The sequence below is a fragment of the Ambystoma mexicanum genome, chromosome 1p, assembly GCF_040938575.1.
Source record: "Ambystoma mexicanum isolate Mex_15411 chromosome 1p, UKY_AmexF1_1, whole genome shotgun sequence".
NCBI lineage: Eukaryota > Metazoa > Chordata > Amphibia > Caudata > Ambystomatidae > Ambystoma > Ambystoma mexicanum.
The window spans coordinates 811,190,057-811,214,265 of NC_090921.1; the positions used below are offsets into that span (position 1 = coordinate 811,190,057).

The 24,209-nt window shown below is 48.1% G+C and overlaps 1 protein-coding gene across 1 annotated transcript in view; it reads right to left on the reverse strand.

The window, feature by feature from the left end:
- VPS45 (vacuolar protein sorting 45 homolog) overlaps positions 1-24,209 on the reverse strand; it is a 527,429-nt gene that overhangs the window by 418,172 nt on the left and 85,048 nt on the right. The window contains exon 4 of the mRNA XM_069652302.1: positions 18,859-18,938. Coding sequence (XP_069508403.1) covers positions 18,859-18,938 — 80 coding nt within the window. The remainder of the gene's footprint in view (positions 1-18,858; positions 18,939-24,209) is intronic.

A 24,209-nucleotide genomic window follows, 5' to 3' on the forward strand; every position in this document is an offset into this window, starting at 1 on the left:
AAACACACACTGCTGCATTGCCTGGGAAAGCTAAGTGTCAAGGAAAGGGTTTACCATATTATGGCAAATTCGGGCCTCAAAGTGCAGAAAGAAGGCCAGAAGACAAGATAGCCAAAGACAAGGCGAAATCTCACAACACAGCCATTTTAAAGCATATGGTTTTTGAAAAGACATTTTCAGGTAAGGGCATGTGAGAATGTATAAAAAACAGTTGGAAAATATCCGCTGGCACCAGCCTATGCTGGACACATCATGCAGTAACTATAAAGTAACTAAAAACAAAGAGAAAAGGGTACAAAGTATTACCACTGGAGTTCACTGTAAGAGGATGAGAGGATGTGCGAGGTGTAAAACACACAGGGGATTTCATAATGGGAGGACAGAGCCCCCCTGCACTGGAAGCCAAAGGAACTGATCAGTTCAAAATAGATGATGTTACCAAGGCAAGTAAAGCAAAAAGTCTTTCCTTGCCTCCAAAAGTCAAGTCAGATTCAACATGGCAACAAAATGTTGGAGTATTCCCCGACTAACGAAAGGGGGATGTAATCCACTCCTGGATGGATTTAATGGTCCATTCGGTTAGACATCATGAACAGACGACTAGCTTTGCTATGTTGGGGACGTGGCTCAATAGTGAAGTCAAAGTCTTGAATGCTTATGGACCACTTGAGCAATTTATGATTTTCACTATTCATGCTATTCAGCCAAGTTAAGGGCTTATGGTCAGTCAGAATGGTGAAGTGAGCCCTGAGAGGTAGGTTATCTGTTTCCAAAGTGCTCACACAATGTAAAAACTCTTTCCACCATGGCCCACCTCAATTCTCTGCCTTTAATCTGGCAAATGATTAAGCATATGGGCTGTTCCCTGCCTTTGTCCTCTAGCTGTGAGGGGATTGACCCTATTCCAGTGCCAGAGGCATCAGTCTGTACTATAAAGGGTCTCAGAAAGGCAGGTGCCCTGAGAACAGGTGCCTGGCACAATGAAGCATTTAAGGCCTGAAAGGCCTGCTCACATTCAGACCAAGAGAATGTTTAGGTTTATTTGAAGTGACTAGAGTAGTCAAAGGGAAAGCTATTGTGCCATAGTCTGTGTTAATATTCCTGCAACACCTAGTGAGGTCTGAAACACCCCTTACCTGGGTTTCGGTTGCAGGGGTCTTACAACCTGCACTTTGCTAGTTAAAGGCTGAATCCTGCCCCCACCAACCTTGTGCCCGAGTTAGGTCACTGAGCTATGACTAATCTGGCAATTGGTAGCCTTCAGGGTTATGTGAGCCTGGTGTAGGGCCTGCAATGCTATCTGGTGGTATCGCCTATGTAGAGCTGAAAACTACAATATTATCTAGATATGCCATGCAGAATTCATAAAGCCCATTTAGGACATTTAATCAATCTCAGGAATGTAGCAGGGGCGTTTAAGTCAAAGGGCATTACCCTGAACTGGTGAAGGCCATCAGGTGTGGAAAATGAAGGAGTTTCAACCCTAGTAAGTCTTTCAAGCTCTATCTAAAAAGCTCTGTTCTTCTCCTTTTCTATTTAGCCTGGCTCCATCATAGCCAACTGTGACAGAGTAAGGGACCTGACCATGTCAAGGGGGGTTGGGGACCCCTTTCTTCCTGGGGAAGGAGGCCCATCAGGGTGTTTGCCAGAACCAGTCCTGTCACAGAGGAGGGGTGAGGAAGTTGGGATGGCCCCAGTCTCCGTCCCCTCATCGTGTGCCTAGTTACAAAGATTAAGTACCACATTTGATCGCCCTGTACCTGCCATGAAATAAATGCTTTCCAGTGTTTTTTCTTTTCTCTTATAGGAATGGTAAGTCCAGAAGTCCCAGCAGCAGAGGAAAAGATATGTAAGCCACCCGCAGCGGAAACAGCAATGAACATTGTGGCCCCCGGAACAATACTTAATACAAACCAGCGAACTGGTCACTCCAGACCACTAGATTAAAGACTTTAAAATGTACTGTTTTGGTTGCGGGATGTCATTCCTAAACACAGGCAGACACACGTTTGATAAAGGGGAGAGGCTAAAGAGGTGTTTTAAAGCCTTGTGCATGTATAACCTAATCCCTGGGGAAAGTCAACACATGGATTGGCCTGGGGAACCAGAGCCAATGTGATGGGGAGGAGGAGAATAGAAATGGGACAGTTGAGGTCAAGGGAAGACAAAGCAGACCGAGAAACGAGTGGGAGAGAAAGAAAAGAGTGGGAGGGAGACAGGAGCAGAATAGAAGGGGAAGGAAGCAAAGAATATCAGGGCAAGGTGCATGACAGCATGAGAAATAAAAGACAAGAGTGAGACCTGGGTGATCGGAAGGCACCATTTTTAAGATGCTTCTTCTTTTGGGACCCCAGGATAGGATCCACCTAGGAAATTCTCAGGAGGTAGTCGGAAAGGTAAGGGCTTTAGGACCTCATTTACAGCCAGCCAGAATTCAAATAGCAGGTTTACTGATCTCTAAAGATTCAGGGACGACTGTGTTAGAGAGGGAAAAACCTACCAGAGATGAGAGAAGGACAACCCTTAACGAGACCCTACTTAACTATTTTAATAAAGAGATTTTGTGTGTTCTTGAGGCCATCTGTGACACAACTTATACTTCAAATGTATTTCCTGCAGCCTAAAACTTTCTTTTCCAAGATCAAAGATAGCCTAAGCATCAGCAAGTATTCACAGAGAGGACATCCTAAGAACTTTACTTCTTTTTTTGGTCTCAACTTCTAAGACTGCCCGTTAGCTTTTGACAACACTTGATTGGGCTACTTTAAAGACTCCTAGCCTCCTGCAAAGGGCTCCTTTGGGAACCGTGGCTTTAAGGTCATTTACAGAGGAAAGGACTTTGAACATGCATGGTCTTCTATTTATAAAGCTTTGTATTGTTTTGTAACTCCTTTGCTTTTCATCTATTATTTCTCAAATTGGTTTAATTCTTACTTTGTGTTTTTCTTCACTTGCTTTGCTGCCAAGCAGTGTTCTAATTCTGACCTGTGTTTAAATGTAAACTGTGGGAGCTCTGTAGCCACAACCTCCCTCAAAAGTGAATGTCTATAATTGGTTGTGTATGTTTAGTGATTTACGTACCTGTGATTTTTGATTAATAAGAGTTGTCCAAGTCCTAAATAAATATATGTGTATTTTCATACATTCTGCCTAACTTGGACCCTTCACTACTCTCACACCCTCTTATGTCTAAGCTTTACTGATCGATCACATTATCTTGATAAAGTTTGGCTAGACATTACATTTGGCTTTCCCTGTTCACCAGGATAGAGTGGCCTCTCAGAATCTGTTCAAGGTGCTGATTCTGAAAATCCATCTTAACAAGGACCCAAAAAGTAAAAAAGATAACCTTTTTCTGCCTTGTTTGAACACACAGAGAAGTGCGGTGAGCATAATCTCTGAAAAGGCAAACAGACCCCGATTTGATCCCTCATTGCCTTGAATGTGGATATCAATAGCAGTAGGGTAGATGGCATAAAAAGGGCCACCCAGCAGATAAGGTGAAGCTGAAGTCACTAGTGGGCAGATTCACATGGGTTTAGCAGTCTCAGAGCAAAGGAAAAATTGAGAAATAGGCAAAGATACGAGTGGAGGCAGAAAACGCCCTAGAACAGCAAGGAAGATTTAAAAAAATGTGCTGTTGAAAGTGTTTTACAGGTTATTAGAGGAATGGAAAAGAGGAGCTTTTGGGGTGTAGGAATACAAGCAATTGGGATACCATTTGATGTGGCCAATCCACGTCATTGAAAGCATGGTCTCAGAAATATTCTGCTAAGGGCACTGGTCTGGGAGACACAGGTCAAGAAACCGTTCTGATGGTAACACAAATCGGCCAAGCATAAAGATTTACAGGCCGATTCATGGAATTAATGTGCGCCGAAAATCTCCGCGAAAGCGTGCGAATCGCAGCGCAAGTGCGAAAATCGCAGTGCAAGCGTGCAAAAGCCGCGCACATCGATTCATGGAAGTTCGTGCGCGTGTAAATACTGGGATGTGCGCCAAAATCCTGCGTGGCGCACGCGGGCACACACGTTATCAAACGGCATGCGCTACGCGCACAGCGAAAGCGCACATAGCGCGGCGCACACAACAAAAGTAGGCGGAACACGGGGCATAACACGCTGAAAGGGGAACAACGCGTGAAAATGTGGGCGTTACGGGGGAAGTACAGGAGGCAAATGTGCGGAACGCCCACACGCGCGCCTACAACACGTATTCATGGAATCAGACAGGGGAAATGCGCGTGACAAAAAAGATGCGCTAATCCGGAAACACGTACGCCAGCAGGAAGCAGGCATACGCAGATCCGCGCAGCATAAAAGTCCGCGCAAACAAGCTCAGACGCTACGATGAATATTCCGTTCCTCGCAGCAGTGGTCGTGGGACACCGCAGGAGGAGGAGGATAGTCAGGGCCAGAATTTTTACAGCCAGGAGTAGCCTTTTTGGGATGCCTGATGACCAGGTGTATGGAAGGTACAGGTTTCCACCTCACATAATACTCGAACTGGTGAGTGAGTGGGAGGATGACCTCACATCACCCACCCTGTGCTCCCAAGCACTGAGCCACTTGGAAAAGGTGCTCAATGTACTGCACTTCTTGGCCACTGGTTCATTTCAGCGTACAAGTGCCATAGTGGGGGGGGTGTCACAGGCCACGCAGTCACGCTGCCTACACCAGGTGTTGGACATCATGACTGCACGCCCATCAGTCCGCAGGCACATTTACCTGCCCAGAACACCTGCAGAAAGGCAGGCTGCCGTCCAGGATTTTTACGGGTTGGCACACTTCCCCAAAGTGCTAGGTGCCATTGATTGCACCCATGTGGCTCTATGTCCTCCCAGGGCAACTGAGCACATCTATAGAAACCGCAAGCACTGGCATTCCATCAACGTGCAGGTAGTATGTGATGCCAAGGGTATCATCACCTCAGTATATGCCAACTATCCAGGGTCCACCCATGACAGTTTCATTTACAGAATGTCAACCCTAAACTGGGACCTAGAAGCTGGGCGGCATGGCGATACATGGCTGCTTGGTGAGTATAAATGCCTCTGCACATGCATGCATGTCAGATACTGAGTAATGTCACAACTCCACTAATGATACCCATCATCACCTCCCCAGGGGACAGTGCCTACCCTCTGAGCACCCACCTGATAACGCCAATTCGGAACCCCACCACACCACCCGAGGTAAGATACAACACAGCCCATATTGCAACCCGGGGCATAGTGGAGCGCACATTTGGAGTGCTCAAGTCACGCATTCGCTCCCTTGACCGCTCTGGTGGGCAGCTGCTATACACGCCCCCAGTAGTGTGCAGGATCATAGTGGCAGTATGTGTCCTGCACAACGTTGCAACCCGCCGGGGCCTGCCGGTGGACATGGTGGTGGCCCCACATCCCCAACCACATGCACGGCCGCTGCGCATGGGAGGGGAAAGGGCACATGGTGAGGCAGCCCGTACGCAGCTGGTGGCTAATTACTTCACCTAAAATCACACCCCTGTGGAGTGCACACAGCCCTGGTACATACCGGCTGACAATCAATGATGATGACATAAGGGACAGTCAACTGTCACAACCATACCAGCCTGAGATTGGTCACCTGGAAGTGTTACATTGTGTGCATCCCTAACTACCTAAAGACAACCAATGCTATGTCACAAAGACACACATTTATGCTGCATGAATGACTACCCCCTTGCAAAATAGAACATGAAAACAGTGCCATGTCACCCAACCCCTCCCCATCTCCGCTACCCAACATACCATGGCATGTCATGCAATGTGAAAGCAAACAAAGGAATGCACAACACATGGCACAAGTGTCACAAAGTGCACTGTCCCAAATGGAAACAGGCCACAGACAATATGCTCCCAGTAATCAATAACAAACAGCACACATGACCAAATACTTACCAGCAACACAGGATGAAACATTGCCAAAATATGACAGTACCAAATCAAAGTAGTGCAAGTTTTACAACCTGAATGAGCCAGCACATCCACCCCTTCCAACTGCAGAGTGTTGACGTCAGGCAAATGTGTCAGTGTACTGCATGCAACATGAACTGCATCCGCAAAGGAGACGGCCTTGTGAAGACATGAAGAAGGTACCTGTGAATAAGGAGGAAGACATGGATGCACAAGCACATATCAATACACCATTCAGTGTTCAATACAACACCAATCCCCACTAGGGATGTACACACAGTTTTGACTACAGACTGCCCACACAGCTCATGGGAGCCTAATGTCACTGTGTAAGTCCCTGTCACTTGGTCACACCACACCCTTTGCAAGCCCATGGAAAGGGAAGCAGGAGGGGTGTGTGTGTGTGTGTCAGGAACCCAAGCATCTAACCCAAACACAGGACAAGCCTGCATGTGCCCAGCTGGAATACACAGTGGATGCCAACGGGAGCCACACAGGGCAACGCACTGTAAAAAACAAAAAAAACAAAAAAAAAAAAAAAATGGCCATGTGGGGCCCAGGGGAAGAGGGGGGAGAGGCCACCCAGGAGGTTCAAGGACAGGGTGCACACCAACACCCACCTGCGTGGATGTTGCGAGAAAAGAAAATACCTCCATGGGCTCATGGCCTGCACGGCTAAGCTATTGTGGGAGAACTGCTGCTGTCGCTCTCTTCACCCTCTGCTTCTGCATCAGGAGGTGGTGGTGCTATGGGAGGCAGCCCACGCTAAGCCCTGGTATGGTCCTCCATGGCAGCAAGCATGCGGGTGTTGAAGGTCTGATTATGGAGGATAGTGCGGAGATCCCCATGCAGCACCTCACGGGTTGCCTGCATTTCTGCACGCATGGCCGGATCTCCTCCCGAGTTGCCTGCAGCTCAGCTGAGAGCGAACGTGGGAGCTGCTCCAGCTGCTGTTCTGACCTTAAATTTCAGGAAGCCTCAAGGTCACTTAGAGTCTGCTTGAGGAACTGGAGTTCTAACCTCAGGGCTTCCCTGTGGCCCTGTGACTCTACAGAAATGGCTTCCCACAGAGTCTCCAGTGCCGCCCGTCGGTTCCTGTTGGACGCCAACATGTCTTCCCTGTGTGATTGGCAAATGGAGTCTGTTGCCTGCTGTTGTTGCTCCATCTGCCTTTCAGGGGGGGAGAATGGAAGTGGCCACCCTCTGCATTGCCTGAGCCATCATTTCAACTGATGCTCCCTGTTGTGCTGCTATACCGTACATGGAGTTTTCCCATACAGTATTGCTTGGTGGCACACGGCCACCGCGTCGGCGGGCACCACACCTGGTTGGGGCAAGGCGATCTGCACCTTGCTGTGCCGGCACTGCCTGAGGCAGCAGGACTGCATTCCCCCTCTGATCTGCTGGCCCAGGAACAGGATCAGATGTTGTGGAGTGTGACCCTGCATCCGAAATCACCAAAGGCGGAGTTACCAACACGGACATCCCCATAGAGGGTTCTACCTCTGGTGCAGGTGGGTTGGACAGAACAGAATCCCTGCCAGAAACACTCACCTGTGACAGCACATAAGTCTCATCATCCGATTCAGCACCTGAATCATAGAGGTCTGGGGATGTGCAACCAGAGACACCCCTGGACAGTATAGTCTGCAATAAGATTGGGTTTTCACCCACCACCACACCACGTCCTCTACTGGTGCCCGGTCATGCCTGAGATTCCTCCTGGGTCTGCACCATCGCCTCAACCTCAACAGCATCAAGTACAACATCACCTGCAAACACATGAAAGACAACAAATGGAAACAGGCATGAGCACTGTAGCACACACACAGGCCTGACAAGCCAGCGATCCAGTACATGATTTACACATGTCCCATATGACAATAACCCTGGCATGCATGCACTGTCAATGAGTTGGAAGGGGAGGCAAAAAGAAGACACTGAGGACACCAAGATGGAAAAGCAACACATTTGCTGCATGCTGGGTAGCACTGGCATCACACATTAGCCTGTGAGTGGCATGTCCACTACACATACATGACACATGCCAGCACACAGATGGCATGTAGCCTAGCCATGGTACATTTGACAAGTACAGCCATATGTCAGTGAATAAGTACTGTCACCCATCCATGTGAGATGGACATGATGAGATGAAAAATGCTAAATAGTGTGACGGAATACGCATGTGCAACACATCCAGTGTACAATACTACAGTGATCGCAGCAGATGTACACATTAATGGTTGGTCACTTCAACATGACAGGAAACAACTATCATGTTCCACATTCAAACAGGCCCCAAAAATTAATGTGAGCAGGCCAATACTCAATCAGCCTGAATGGTCTAATCATTCACATAATAAGGCAAGAAATGTGGGCCAATGTGGGGTGTAATCAATGACAGAAGCATGTCACATATGTGGCATTAGGGCTGAAAAATGTGTTGCAAAAATGGGAGAATTGAAACAATCAGCCTGAATGAACACTGAAAAATTCAGAACAATGTTGTAGCAAGATGACAGTTCAAGGGCAACTGAAGTAATGTGGCGCTAATTGGCTACTGTGGGCGGAAGGGATACTGTCATACCCAAATCCAAGGCCGGTGAATGTTTTGGAGGAACCACATGGGTGACCCACAACCACTCAGGAGTACACACCCTCACCTGGCACTCAATCAGAACCCGTCCCCCAAACAACATACACATGGATTACACACACATGCATGGGCACTCACCTGACAATGCGTCGTAATCTGGTAGGTCTCCCACGCCTTGGATCTGTTCCTCTGTGACGAAGGTTCCAGCAACAGACTCATGTTCAGTGAAGTGGTTGTCCTCTGGTGGAGACCCACCGCTAGTCACCAGAGTAGAGGCATGATTTGAGGCCAGCTTGTTCTTTGCTCTGCGTTTCAGGTCATTCCACCGCTGGTAGCAATCGTCAGCTGTGCGCCTCACAAATCCAAGGGCACTAATGTGGTCCGCGATGGTCTGTCAGTGTGCCCTACGTTGACCAGGTGTGGTCTTGCACCCTGCAGTCACCACCATTTTGTGGCTATGTGCCGACACATAGGCCACAAGTGCATCAAGTTCGGCGTCATTAAAGCTAGGCTTCCTTGACGTGCCGGAGTGTGTAGCCATGTCTGGGGTCTCAGCCTGTAGTGCCAGAGCACCCTTCTTCTTTTTCAAAGGTGGTGCGGATCCTGAGTGGCTTACGCCGCTCTGGTCAGTAGGGGCAGAAGCGCAGGTGGACTGGGTACAGTATGATGTCCTCTTTGGAAGTTCGCGCACCGACAATGAAGGATGGACCAGGATCTGGATGGACATTGTGACTGCCATCAACGAGGAGGGGGTGGCAGTCCGCAACATCAAACATGTCCGGAAGCGCTGGGAGGACTTCAGGTCCAGGACCCTCGACAAGGCCCACCCGTCAGACCACCAAATGAGGGTCCTGGAACGCATACGCCCAGCGCTCCATGTCCAGGTCCTTGAGAGGCAGACCCGTCTGGAGTCGAGCGGTAAGTGTACATGCATACTGATTGGATGCTGTGCATGTTGTGGTGTGCCAGTAGTGTGCAGGTTGCACATGTGTTTTTGTAGGGCCATGTATGGATGTGAACAAGGGCGTGAGGCTGACACATGTGAGTCCTCTCATGTGTGAGACACATGGATGGTGTATATGTTGGTAAGCATGCAGGCCAAATGCAGGTGTGGGAGCACACATGTTTGAATTACTGTGTATGTACGTCGGCATGGTTGTGGTGTCACACATGGATGGTGGATCAAGCTGCATGTATCTGCACTGTGTACATGTGCATGTGTATGCATTTAACAAGTGTGCAACTGTGATGCAACATGGATGCATGTGACACTGACATGTAGAAGGCTAAATGGCAGATGTGACATGGATGGTGATCTCATCACTGCAACAGTTGGTGGAGATGTACACATGCATGTAAGTGTGGTGGCCTGTGTGCATGTGTTGTGCACTCCCCGTGTTTCTTGTGACATCAGGCTCACCTTCGGCTGCTCGTGCTGTTGTTTGTGTATGGATGGTGCTGCCTGGTGGAATAATGCTGTTGAATTGCTCATGTGTGTGAGTTGAAATGACATGTGTGTTGGGGAGTGTGATGTCATGTCTGACGTTTGACACTGACACTCATGTACAACTGTCATGTGTGTATCAGTCCATTGTCCAGTGCCCTGATGCCTTTGTTCTATCTCTCCCTGTCTGCAGCGTCAACTGATGAAGAGGGCGGAGAGGGTGCTGTGGAGCAGAGCGGCAGGGATCGCACCACCAGCCGGAGACGCAAGGCCCGGCTCCCCTTCCAGGTTGCCATTTTGTCGGGGAGTGAGGAGACTGGTGCCGCGTCCCAGGCCGCAGCTGCCGAGGCTAGGTCCAAGAGGCGGAGGTTGGAGGTGGACTCCTCGGCAGCAGAAGGGGCAGCTGAGACCCCACAGGGTCCGACAGAGGAAGATGGCACGGAGTCATCCAGGTTGGTGGGGGGTTTGGTGGAGGAGGAGGCCGTGGAAGGGACACACACACAGGGTCTGGAGGTGGGGATTCCACTGGTGCTAGTGGTGCAGTGCCGGGGCAGGGACAGGAGGCAGCACAGGCCACCGCGGAGGTGCCTGTGTGTAATCCTGTCCCCGATCCTGTGACTGCATCATCCCGCACAAGCAGGGATGCCTACGTCCAGACCCGTTTTCAGGGAGGGGGTCTGCTTACAACAACTGGCATTCCTCTCCCTGCAGACGTGGCTATCCGGGACCGGGTTGAGTCTGTCCTGAGTGGGATGGCGTTGCGTCAACGGGGCATGCAAGGTGACCTGCAGTGTTTTCGTGAAGACACTGCACATCATCTCGAATGCCTCATTGACCGCGTTGACCTACTGGGACTGGTCACCAGGGCTGGATTCCTCCGTTTGCTGGACCTTGATCTGACCCCCTCCTCACCAGAACACCCTACGCGCCAGTCGTCCTCCATGCCATCTTCCCACCCATGTATCACCTGGGTACCCTGTGGAGCTGCCTCTGACCCAGCGGCCAGGCTGGTGGGGGACACATCCGTGCCACAGTCGTGAGTCGGACGTCCAGCAGGGGTGGCCACCACGACAACTGCACCCCAGCCAGAGGAGGAAATGCAGGCAGCAAGAGCAGGGGCACAGGCACAGCAGCAGCAGCAACAAGGTGGGAGCCATTATGGCTCAGGGCCATCGACATCGGAGGGGCAGGCATCGGCCAGAGGGCAGGAGGACCCAGGATTACAAGTGTCTTCCGTGTGGCAGCGGTTGGGCCACGCCACAGCTGCGGAGCGGCAGCGGGCGGAAGAGGCACGGCTCGCAATGGTCAGGGCGGAGAACTCCATGCAGAGGGCACTGAGGCGGGCCTAGTGCCGCAAGGCAATTTGCAGGGAGTTGGAGGTCAACATGTCATCGTCCCTGCGAACCCTCAGGGCCATGGAAGAGGACCGCCTCCAGGACATTGTGCGGGAGTTCGATGATGCCCTGGCCCGGGACATCGAAAAGTGAGCCGTCGGACTAGCCCGCTGCCATTGTAAATAGTTTTAGTGTTAGGTTTCATTTTCATTTTCCATTTTCCTTTGATTTGGGGTGATTGGACTATGCCCCACACATTTGTATTTAGTTTTCTTCTTAGGTAGGTTTCATTTCTTTTGTTGGGCTCATGGACAATTGACAATGGATTGTACATAGTTGGACAATGGATTAATTTGAATTTTTTCTTTGGATTTCACCATGGATTCATGGAATTTTCTTTTTACGTTTCCTTTGGATTTGCTTTGGTGGAGGGAGAGTTTGGACTATTTTTCTTTTGGATTTCTTTGGATTGGTTATACTTTTCATTTACTCATCTTTTGGACATGCTTTTCATTTCATGTTTGCTATTTTTTTATGCTTTCATTTCATTGCTTTATTTTTGTCCATAATACATTTTGATATTTTACTTCCATGTGTGTGATTCGCTCATTGGGTTCATGCATGTGAAAATGTGGGTTTACGCAATCAATGCCAACCAGTGTGTGTGTGTGACGGACATGTGTTGATGTACATAGTTGACTTTTGCTTTGTGTCTTAAGATAGGCATGTCAGTGCGGGGTGGATTGGGAAATCATTGCGTTTCAAGACTGGGGTGGGGTGCTGTAGAAGTTGGTGTAGAGGTGGGCCATGATTGTGCATCTTTATGTCATGTGGGGGGGACATGGGTGGGGGCCTGCTGGCAGGTGCCCCTCACTGCTAGGGGGTGGGGGTGCAGTGGGACATGAGTGGGGGCCTGCTGGCAGGTGCCCCTCACTGCTGGGGGGTGGGGGTGCAGGGGGACATGAGTGGGGGCCTGCTGACAGGTGCCCCTCACTGCTGGGGGGTGGTGGTGCAGGGGGACATGAGTGGGGGCCTGCTGGCAGGTGCCCCTCACTGCTGGGGGGTGGGGGTGCAGGGGGACATGAGTGGGGGCCTGCTGACAGGTGCCCCTCACTGCTGGGGGGTGGGGGTGCAGGGGGACATTAGTGGGGGCCTGCTGGCAGGTGCCCCTCGGGGCTGGGGGTACAGGGGGGCATTAGTGGGGGCCTGCTGGCAGGTGCCCCTCACTGCTGGGGGCTGGGGGTGCAGGGGGACATGAGTTGGTGATCACTAGGGCAAGGTGACATGTGGCCTGGCTGGGGGGCATGCCCATGGTGGATGGGCTGCCTGCGGGACATGACCAGGGGTGCAGGGTAGTCCCCTGTGGTGTGGGCTGCCTGCAGGGCCCGTGGAGGGGGTAGAGGGCACACCTCGGAGGACCCACACTGTCAATTCACGTGTGGGACTCCCCGCGCACCCCACTGGATACACGTACCACGCTCTGAGAGCGAAATTGCGTGTGAATCTTCCCGCGCATCCCCGAAATACACGTAGCCCGCTCGCAAAGGGCCAATCGCGTGTGAAACTTCCCGCGCACCCCCGAAATAAACGTACCCCGCTCGCACAGGGCCAATCGCGTGTGAAACTTCCTGCGCACCCCCAAAATACACGTACCCCGCTCGCAAAGGCCCAATCGCGTGTGAAACTCCCTGCGTACCCCCCCAAATACACGTAGCCTGCTCACACAGGCCCAATTGCGTGTGAAACTCCCCGCGAACCCCTGTAATACACGTACCCCGCTCGCACAGAGCCAATCGCATGTGAAACTTCCCGCGCACCCCAGAAATCCACATACCACGCTCGCACAGGGCCAATCGCATGTGAAACTTCCCGCACACCCCCAAAATCCACGTACCCCGCTCGCACAGGGCCAATCGCATGTGAAACATCCCGCGCACCCCCAAAATCCATGTACCCTGCTCGCAAAGGGCCTACCGCGTGTGAAACTCCCTGCGCACTCACCAAATAGACAAAGCCTGCTTGCACAGGCCCAACCCCGTGTGAAACTCCCCGCGAACCCCAGTAATACACATACCCCGCTCGCACAGGGCCAATCGTGTGTGAAACTTCCCGTGCACCCCCGAAATACACATACCCCGCTCGCACAAGGCCTACCGCGTGTGAAACTCCCCACGTACCCCCCCAAATACACACAGCCTGCTCGCACAGGCCCAATCGCGTGTGAAACTTCCCGCGAACCCCAGTAATACAGGTACCCTGCTCGCATAGGGCCAATCGTGTGAAACTTCCCGCGCACCCCCAAAATCCACGTACCATGCTCGCACAGGGCCTACCGCGTGTGAAACTCCCCGCGTACCCCCCCAAATACACGTAGCCTACACACACAGGCCCAATCACGTGTGAAACTCCCCACGAACCCCAGTAATACACGTACCCCGTTCGCACAGGCCCTACCGCATGTGATAATTCCAGCGCACCCCAGGAATACACGTTCCCCGCTCGGCGTTTGCTGTGTAGCGGCCCTGTAAACTGGTCCAGGGTTAGCGCAGCCCTTTGCGCTGGATTGGGGATTTTGATGGCTTTTCCTTGCGCGAGGGGGGTTTTGGGGGCGTAACTGGCGCTGCGGGATGTTCTCTGCACCAGGGCTCTTTTTGCCTTGGGAATTCCATGAATACGCGGTGCGCCAGAATGCTGTTTAGCGCACACGGCTGGCGCACGCTGGTGCATGATCCCTCTCTGCGCTGCTCGCGTGCGCTGCCTCTGTGCTGAAATCTATGAATTACCCCCTTAATATTAAGAACTGTGATTCATAAAAAGGAAATACAATAAGCAGACAGTACCGTCTTATTCCTGGAGTTGAGCCCGAGGACACTGGCTCATAAAGGAGAAATATTTGCTATAAAGAATAAGTTGTAAAACATATGGGTTTTGACTAGGTTTAATAATACTGGGAGGCATAAAGTGTCCCCACAGAGCATGAATTTGCTGTTCTCCCAAATCGATGCTGCTTAAGCCCTTGTATAATAAATTAAAAGAAAGTGTGGTATGTGCTCTCCCTGAATGATGTTTTGTGCTATGTGCCTAGGGAGGCGCTATTGCTGTAGCAAGGATGAGCTCAATGGGGTTCAAACTGGTATCTAGATTGAGTTTTATGGGGAATTGACTTTACTTAAACCCACCCCGAATTCTATGTTCATTGAAGTGTAGAATGTAGTATAGAGTTATGCTGCTGGAGGATTTACCACCATTGCTGCATTTTAAGGCCCACATTTGGACATAGTAACTAAAATGTCCTTGGCTTCCAAGCATCCAACCTGGGCTTCCTCAAGTTGATGAATTTTGTTTAGCAATCTGTGCTACTTTCTTTAACAACAGAATGTGGGGGGGGGGCTAGACCCCTGCTACCCAATTTAATTCCCCCCATCTACATACATTACCAGTACTTACAATCTATGATTTAAAAAATAAAACCTACAAAATGACTGTGTTACCACTGATCTTGTAAAGGGACTGGCATGACATACCGAGCTTCAACTGGACTGCACATACAATGACTGACACCTAACCAACCCCTTCTGCCTTCCTGAGAATACACAAACAGGCTGGGTTGTTTTTTCATTTCTTTTCCATGCTCTCCACTTTACCCTATTTAACACAGTGTACCATTTAGGCCTGGAAGATTGCAAGGTGTGTGGGGGGGTTGAACATCCACATGCCTTTCTGAGCAAAACTACAAATCGGGCACAGACAGACATAAATAACGGTGCATCTACAGGGGGGGGGGGGCTATGAAAGCTGTAATGCTGTGATGTTTTCCAAATGCTTCATGTTATCTCTGCCTGAGGAAGTGGAGACATTCCACGAAAGCTCCCAAATATGCAAAATAAATAATTTTGTTAGCCAAATTAAGGTATTGACTAGTTGTTTTCTTCTGGATCAACATTCTATCCAACCCTTGGCTAACATGATACAACTGAATTGATATATATACGAAAATGCATTCAGTAAAGCTGCCATTCTGCAAGATTGGGGAATAAGTCTGCCCCTACTTGACAGGCCTTCCAACCTTGGACAGTCTCTGGCCCGTTCAGCTGCTGTTGTCCCGTTTTATTACTGAGGTTGTCCCACCTTGGTGCTGGAAGCTGCTGCTTCCGGGAAGGGTGCTGAGACACCAAAACCCCGCCTCATCAGGGCCACCTTTGGTCCTCTCCACCATCGTCTTCAGGGGACTGTGTTATGTGACTGGGCACCCTCTGCTTGTCCTCAGAGTTGCCATATCACTTTGCTGAGTTCTTTCACCATCCTAGAGACGTCTTTACCATTTCTTTCACTTCTGGCTTGAGGGGCTCCTTTGTGGGAAGGCCGCGGATTCTTCTTTCCCACTGTTGGGGTTGTTGTTGGCCCACAGTTTCTCCTGTCCGTTGCAAATCGCATCCTTTAAACCGCACCTAGAAAAGAAGGTCTGCGCTCACCAGCAGAGGCGTTGCTAGGGAGGGTCTGGGGGTGGGGACAGGGGCAAGAGGGGGAGCCCCTGGTCTTTTGGTTGTAGCCCTGGATAGACGCTCAGGGGCTACAACCAAATGGCTAGCTAGCCTCGAGTCCCGACATTAGCCTAGCCTTGGATCATTTCCAGACCTAGCAATACCCCTGCTCACCAGGCTGTTGCACCTTATCTGTGGGCCTTAGGATGGTGGGTTACTCATGATATTCACCCTCAGGGTGTCCCTGTGGTCCCGGTCTGAAACTTCACAAGTGAGTCTCAACCTCAGTTCCCCACTGGTTTACATTGGGGCTTTTCCTGCTGTGCTGCATCTTCTTCTGGGGCTCATGTTTTACAAACTGACCTCTGGATCTCTTCTGGGTGTCTCTTCTGGTCCTCCCTGGGGTTGCTGGCTGCCAAGTCCACACCTATGGGGTAGAACTGGGACTTACCCGACTGACTTGGTTTTGTTGACTTCTATGGGAACTTTCTTCTCAAATGAAACTCTTCTAACGTGATTTTCGGGGTCGCTTTATGTCCATGGACATGTTTCTCTGCATCCAGTTTGGGTCCTGTGAGTTTTGGGCCAAAGACTAGAAGTTAGCATTTACCTGGGATTGGTAATGTATTTTCAAAGATCTACTATCCACTTCTACAAATGTGAGTGCATATTTACTATGTGACTATTTTGGTTGACACTGTAACTAATTTGCCTTTAAGTGTGTGGACTTTGTAATTCTTGCTAAAATGTATCTTGTCTTTTCGTGGCCTGTGGCTATGGTTTAGAACAGTTTTACCCGCTCTCAGCAACTTACTGGGATACGTGCATTTGTATTTTTCAACTGCTTCGGTTGAGAGGCGTAGAAGTACTGTGACTTTGTTGGTGTTGGCACTAAGGATGCTGAATTACTATTTTAACTAGGTTTCAACGTCTGGTTCCATTTTCTTCCCTCATTTGTTTTCTGAATGCTGTACATCACCAGTTAGTGGACCTAAAATGTAATGCAGCAGTGGGTAGTCTCTATTATGACTATGCACAGTATTTGTGCAGGCACTACATATTTTAACTGTGAGTTATTAGGTCTGGTTCCCCATTTCTCCCCCCTCCTTATCACTGTAGGTTTTGTGTTTATCCTTGGATAGTGGACTTATATTTTGGCATAGAGGTCTGAGGTGTCTTCACATTAGCTGTTTTATAATCCAGGAGGTCGGTTTACTGCGTGTATTGTGTTTATTAAAGTACGTATTCAACTCACAGATGAATATATACGTATAACAAAATATATGTGCCTTCATGTTTCAGTACACCATTGTGGTGCATGTTCTATGTGGACTAAAAATTGTACCATTGCGTCAGCCTGGATCCCATTCCTGGAGTTGAATTCCACTGCTCTGCCACTCCACCATTCTAAGAGAGGTTTAGGCTTTCTTTTTGTCAGGGTGCTCTGTCCCACCTTAGGGGTAGTGGTTGTACAGCCCTCAACAGGGCCTTGTATAAACACTCCCTTAACAAGCACCCTTGGCCACTGTGTGATTTCGTACTGAAGGATGTGTTTTTCTCAGAAGTTGGTGGGTTCATTTAAAAAAAAGAAACAGATAAGCCAGAGAGGCAATCTATATACTATTTGGAAGGTATCAGATTTTTTGTGTCATCTGACATCACTTGGAGGCAACATACCACTACGCACCCTACATTTTTGAGTGCTCAAGGCTTCTAAATATCAATTGGTGTGCACAGGATTCAAGATCTAATCTTTGGAATTATCCCAGCAATACTTCTGTCTAGAGAAAGTCCCGTGGGTCTGGGTCGAAACACATGTTGGCCGTATGTTTCAAGAACATTGTACATGGGCACAGTACCCGCAACATTTATGCACAATTATTACATTTTGCAAGTCAGCACAGTGTGACAGTGTCCATCTAATCTCAACCTATATATTACACATCTTCAGTGAGTGGGTGGAGAGAGAGGGACGGGTAGTCCTTGCCTACCTATGGACATTAGGAAGCCTCAGCAGTAAAGGAGCAGCTTATTGTGATGGGGTACTGGTACTACACCATGTCCTAAGAGCCAAAATGCCCCTGGTACGGTCAATCTACGGCTACTTTGAGATAAAGCTTTGCCCCCAATCCTAGCTGCTCCCCTATGAACAAGTGGGCGAATTGAGCAAATTAGCAGTTGCTTTTGGGGGATTATGTGGTATCATTTTCCACTGGTGAGCACAGTGCTTCCTATTAATGTTTCCAGACAGTACAATACAAAAAGTAGCAATCTTTCAAAGTGCCTTGAGCGGCATGTTACTTTTCAGAGATTTCTTTAGACACAGGCCACCATCGGGAGATAATTTATGTATGAATGGAATTGCCTTCTTTGCTAGCTTAGATCTCTTTTCAGCCGATTCACATAGTAATGTGAATTGTATTCATCACTGGTGCTGCGGACACTTCACACATGGTTTGACATGTCTGTTTCACAGACGGCTTGCAAACACCCTAACAGAGGTGTGTGCTGCAGTCTTTTCCTTTTGTGAGGAGCTGACCGCACCTATGTGGATCAAGCTGCTGGAAGCAAAATTAGCTTTTTATCCACCATTTATTTGCAATAGGTAAGGGACGAATCGATATACATTGCTACAACTAATTTCTCTCTCCCAGTTGTGCACACTGGGATAAGCATTTTGCAGAACCATACGATTATGACTAGTTTTCAAAATACTATGACTTTAAATCAATGTTGAAAGATTGGAAATTATAGATTAGTCATCACAGTAAAGAATTACACAAAAAGGTGTAAATGTAAGGCGTTGAAATGAGCTCTGAAAACATCAAAAATATATGTCAGTTGAAAGCCTTGTGAAACTGTTACTTGTGTTTTTTCCTGTGCTACTTGCCATTAAAATAAAGGATACTGAACTGACTGTTACAATGAAAAACCCTTGAGTTTGCAATCACATAGACTGCTTCTCCCGTTGTCGCCAACGTATTACAACCCATAATGTCAGAGTGTGGTATAGTTTGCAGCTCGTAAGATCAAGCGGTTTTTGTTAAAGACAAACAATGTACCTGAACTTCGGCCACAACTTCCTGCTCATCAGCCTCGGCCAGAGACTTGACATCGCTCTTGCTGATGACGTTACTGAAGTCTGAAATCAGTAAGACAAACATGTGAGAACATTGGAAATGTTGGTAAGATAAATGAGCACGGACTGAAAGAACCCAGTGTCCCACCTAATACCTACGCGGGCTAGACAGCATGTGATTTCCTATCAACAACCAATGTAAACTTTTTCCATGGGCAGAGGCAGTACCTAACCAGGATTTACAACAGGTTCTGATACAAACTCTAAATCCAGGTCTCATAAAATCTACAACCGGGAAGAAGATAATTTGGAAGCTAGGAGAGGCATATAGCCTGGTCTCCCGATACCTTCTTGCCAAAGTTCCTGGAGTAGACCCAAGGTCAAGTACACCTACTTTTGACAGGGAACCACTGGTGTGTTCTAGCTGTGGGTAGGTATGTGCTCTCTATAGAAAAACAATCACTTTAGGGTCACCACTCTGCCAAAAAGTTTTAGCAGTTGTCAAATGTGCCAGTTGCAGTGCTAATGTAGTGATGTGCGTAGAATGCCTGTGATAAAGTGGCCAAGTAAACACTTGAGACAACAAAATATAGTTCAGCAGGTCATGGTTGAATTCAGTGGCATAACACAAAATAAGGAGACCTCCGCGAGCCCTCCCGAGGCCCAGTTTCCCCCAACCTCCTCAAAGAGGCATAGTCTGCACCACAGACTATCGGGCCTACCTGGGCCACCACTCATGCCTAATGATTAGGATGATAACGCTGCTGCAGCGGAGCGATGCAGGCTATGCAAGGAGAAAGATGTAAGGTTTTAAATCATAAATCACATCTTCTACCTAACATTAAAAAAAGGGGGGTGGGGGGGCCCGACCCCGGGACCCAAATGTTCATGCAACCATAGTGTGTACGGCCAGTAGCATTATTATGCACATGGCAGTAGCCAAGGCAGCTTTTGTTGACAGGGATTGGGGCAGCAACGGGGAGCGGGGGTAAAGGGGGGGGGGAGTGCGGTATTAGGGCACTAGCATTGTAAATCATTCATGGTCAGTGGGGACAGGTGAATATCTTTAGTGCAGGGGCATTAACATCTTCCACAAATTAGCACAAGCAAAGCAAGAGAGCCAAAACGGTCCCCTCGCTAAACAATAACTCGTGCAACCATGGCCCAATGATATGTCCCTATAAGGATTTGATCCGCAATTCTCGGATTCAGAAAAATCCTTAAGCTTCACCATCGACAGCAGCCAGTCTTTCCAGAAACACATAGCCAAGGAGACCCAAAATGGCATGGCTCCAAATCTCTACCCTTTGCAAAATCAAATTCTTCATTCCGCCGCAGTACTTCTTGACCATAGTGCGGGCCCTTGTGGTCTTGCAAATAGATGGGGAAATGCCCTCCCGATGGGGCTTCCAGCTGCTCACTTTGCTCCACTAAAATCAGTCTGCTAAACACTGCTGCACGTCTTACGCAAACTACATTGGCTTCAGGCAACATACTGTTCAAAACTGCATGCATCATCTACAAAGCAGTCATGAGTAGCACACAAGTGTACCTGGCGGCTAAACTCCACATATCTGGAGGCGCATGCCCCTTCTGCAGCAAATCAACCAACCAGCTTGAATCACAACCCATCTGCAAAGAGACAAACTGTAAACATTCCTTCTCTTGTCACACACTCAACCTCTGGAACTCCATCTCAGAATCAGCTTGGAATGCCCACAAAATTCTCCAATTTCACAAATCTCTCACTCGCACTTCTGCGCTACTGTTAAAAGACACCAGCCCAAATGCTGGCGACCCACACCCTGTACAGTGCTCTTCTGCTCTTGAGCTAGGTCTGTGCTTTAAACAATAAAAATAAAATGGGGGAGATCGAGTGTTTGTACGGAGAACATCATTATATAATCTCTTGAAATGGTGCATTTTGCAGCAGATCATTTGAGAAAAATTGGTTAACTAGTCATACATTGTACACTTGATTCTCTAGGGTAAGCATGGAAACGATCTAGTAGATGCCATGTTACCAACAGCAGACAGGAGCATTTGACAACATTTTCAAGATGTCAGAGTTCACAACATTTACCAGCATTGCCATTGTAAGTAATTTTTATGCAGCTGTTCCCATGACTTATACAGGCATGGCTAGTGTAAATCATTCCATGAAGCAGAGTCCAAAATAAGTTCCAGCATTCCTAGTACAAAGCACTTTGATTCTGTGGTCACAATCTATGCAATTACGGTCACGGTATATAATTTTTATGAAGCTGCGAAAACAATCTAGCCTTGCATGGTCACTGTAAATCATGTTGAGAAAGCTGCAGCCACAATCTATTCCAAAATGTTCAATATACCAAATTGGATGATGTTGCACAAACACGATAAGCCAGCATTGTCACTATCAATAACTGCATCCCTGTGCGCCGCCAAACACATGGATGCACTGCGCACACTCACACAATAATTTAGAAGCAAGCAGTCAGGACTGGTGTAGACCTGAGCTACGTGGTTGCAGGAAGGAAAGAACCAGTAGAGAGGCCTTCTCTGTCTATGCACCCAGACCCTAGAACCTCCTCCCAGTCAACCCAAGATGCGCCCCCTCGCTTTTACATTTTAGGACAGAGCTCAAGAATCTCCTCTTCAAGGAATGGCTTCTCCCCAAGGCCTAAGTCCACACACCCTCGCTCTCCAACTAACCGGAGACAGGGTGACAAGTCCGCGGTTTACTCTCCTTCTTACTTATAGATCTCTTGGTGCCAAATTGCCCACCTTGCTCATCCCCCATTTCAGCTCCCGGCTCACTTGTACTGATCCCTTGCAATCTGTTTCCCTCACCGTGTACTTCTCCCTATGACTTGTAAAGCCCTTCCTTACTACGCGAAACAAGGTCTACGCTCAACAAATACCTTCATAATAATGATTATAAAAAATAATAATAAAAATCATGAGACACTGCCAGCATGTATATTGGGACACTCAGCATGATCTTGGGTGGTATTGTTTGCATCCAGGTTGTATTGTAAATACATTTCTCTGGACCAGTTTGCAAATAAATTGTTGTTTATAAATGAAATATTCTCTCCCTCAGTATATAAACAAATCAATAAGTGAGTAAAACACCCTCATTCTGTAAATAAATCTCCTATGGGAAAGGGTATTAGGATAACTGGCACAATAGTTCCCGGCTGCTTTAAATAAAATCAAACAGGATTTTTTTACGAACATAAAAATGGACAGAGTTTTATATGCAACACATATGACTGTGCTAATGGTGTAAGCATGCAACTATTTTGAGCAAACAATGCACACTGGGCTTGTTTTTCATTTGTCACATTATACACCCTAAAAGTAAAATCTCTACAAAATTGGAGTCATAACAATTTATATATGCTTTTCTTTTGGGTGCAAATGTTGTGATTTGCAGAAAACGACTTCTCGTTTCGCTCGCTGTATTTGTCGGACATGGAAAGAACGTCTCTGGTGACCATTAGTTGGGAAAAGCAGCTTGCGACTGGTCTCTTTTAGGACCCCCGCCCACCCCGGCCTGTGGTTCTCTGCTGCGCCAATGGTTGAATTAATGCACAATGGGGTAAGTGAATTTCTCTGCAGAAAAGAACAGGGTGGCTGGTCTGATGTAGGAAGATCAAAGAGCAGCTAGGACGAGATTAACTGATAACCTCCACACCTTATCAGTCCTACTGGGTTTCGATGGTCCTCCCGGGGTAAAGGTTCAATCTCTTGATTAAGCCTAAGCCAACTCTTTTGGCTAAAATCTCTTGTTAGGTAAAGTATGGGATGTCTGAAGGACCAATGGGTGCATACTACACTCGTAAATTGACAGCAAACCTAAAATGGCAGGATGGAAAACTAATTAGGTGTAAGGGGCTATCAAAATGTCTCCTTGTCCTGGTCTGGATCCCCTGCTCTTGTACACACAGTCACAATGTTTTAGCGTCCCGCTCACTTTTTCACTTCACAATCCCAGGTAAATTGCATCCTTCAGGCCCTCTGTTCGCCCCCTCCTTGGTCAGGACTCTGCCAGTGTCTGGGATATGGCCACATGAGGTTTTCAGGTTTCTCTCTGGGTCTCAGGGTCCCAACCTCGGGCTGGTTCTTTTCCGGGGTCCGTTTCTGAATGATGGATAGGGTGGCCTTCTCAACAGATGAGGTGTAGGGAGCCCTGGTCTTTTACTCTCGACTGTTCTCAGCTCGCCTGGCTTTTGCCTTGCCTGTGAGTTCATGGCTCTATCATGTACATGTGCGCTTCTGCTTCCCTTTCCTCAGACTGGGAAACTAGTGCTTATTTTATACTGCTTGAGAAAGGTGTCCTCTCTGTTATTGGCAGAGCTGATCAGGGAGTTCTCTTCAGTAATCTTATTAGAAGCAGGAGTTGCAGTTCAGAACTCAGAGCAGCAGGTTTCCCCCTCTCCATGGTTTGCTGTCTTATTTGCAGGTAAATGCGGTTAATTAAACCTGTGAAAGTTCTTGAGCCTGCATACTTCCCTTTTTCTTCAGGCATTTTGAGTTGATGTTTCCAGTGTGGTTTTAGAGCCTGTGTTTTGTATACCTAAGGCATGCTGATGGATGGTGAGGGGGGATGTTTTCAACTGGACTGTTCTGCCGGAACTAAGGGGGGTACTATTCATGACTTCAGGAAGTACCAGGGAGTGTTTTCTTTCACTCTTGGAGTACCTTGCCTCTTCTCTTCAGTGAGCGGGCGGGGGATTGCATTTAAAGTCAATGTGGAATATTGCAGTCTTGGGAAGTCATATCTTGGGTGGATCCCTGACAAAAGGGGGTTGGGTTTTCTGGGACTCCCACTGTGAATGGGTGGATAAAGGAATATCGAATTGTGTACTCCCACATGTTTGTTAACGGGGGTCAAGTCTGTTTGAAAGGGAGAGTGTACACTGTATTAAAGCAAAAGACAGACTGACTACCCCTCTCTAGCGATCCTTTATGTACAACCGGGCGAGACGATATGGCTCTACCTTATTAATGAGTAGAAAGGTCACCTGGGTAGATTTGGATTTCAAGCAAACAGCTTTTATTGCAAAACAAAATTCTCTTTTAATTATTTTTCATAAACATTTGATCCTTTGATCATCATTCACCACTTTCATTCAACATAAACTAATACAATCATGGGGTACTTCGAATTAGTTATTCTTCAAGCATAACAGTCAGTGAATTAAAATCCAAATCCCAGGTGGCCTTTCTACTCATTAATAAGGTAGAGCCACATCGTCTTGCCCGGTTGTACATAAAGGATCTCTAGAGAGGGGTAGTCAGTCTGTCTTTTGCTTTAATATTGGTGGATAAAGGGACATCCCGTAA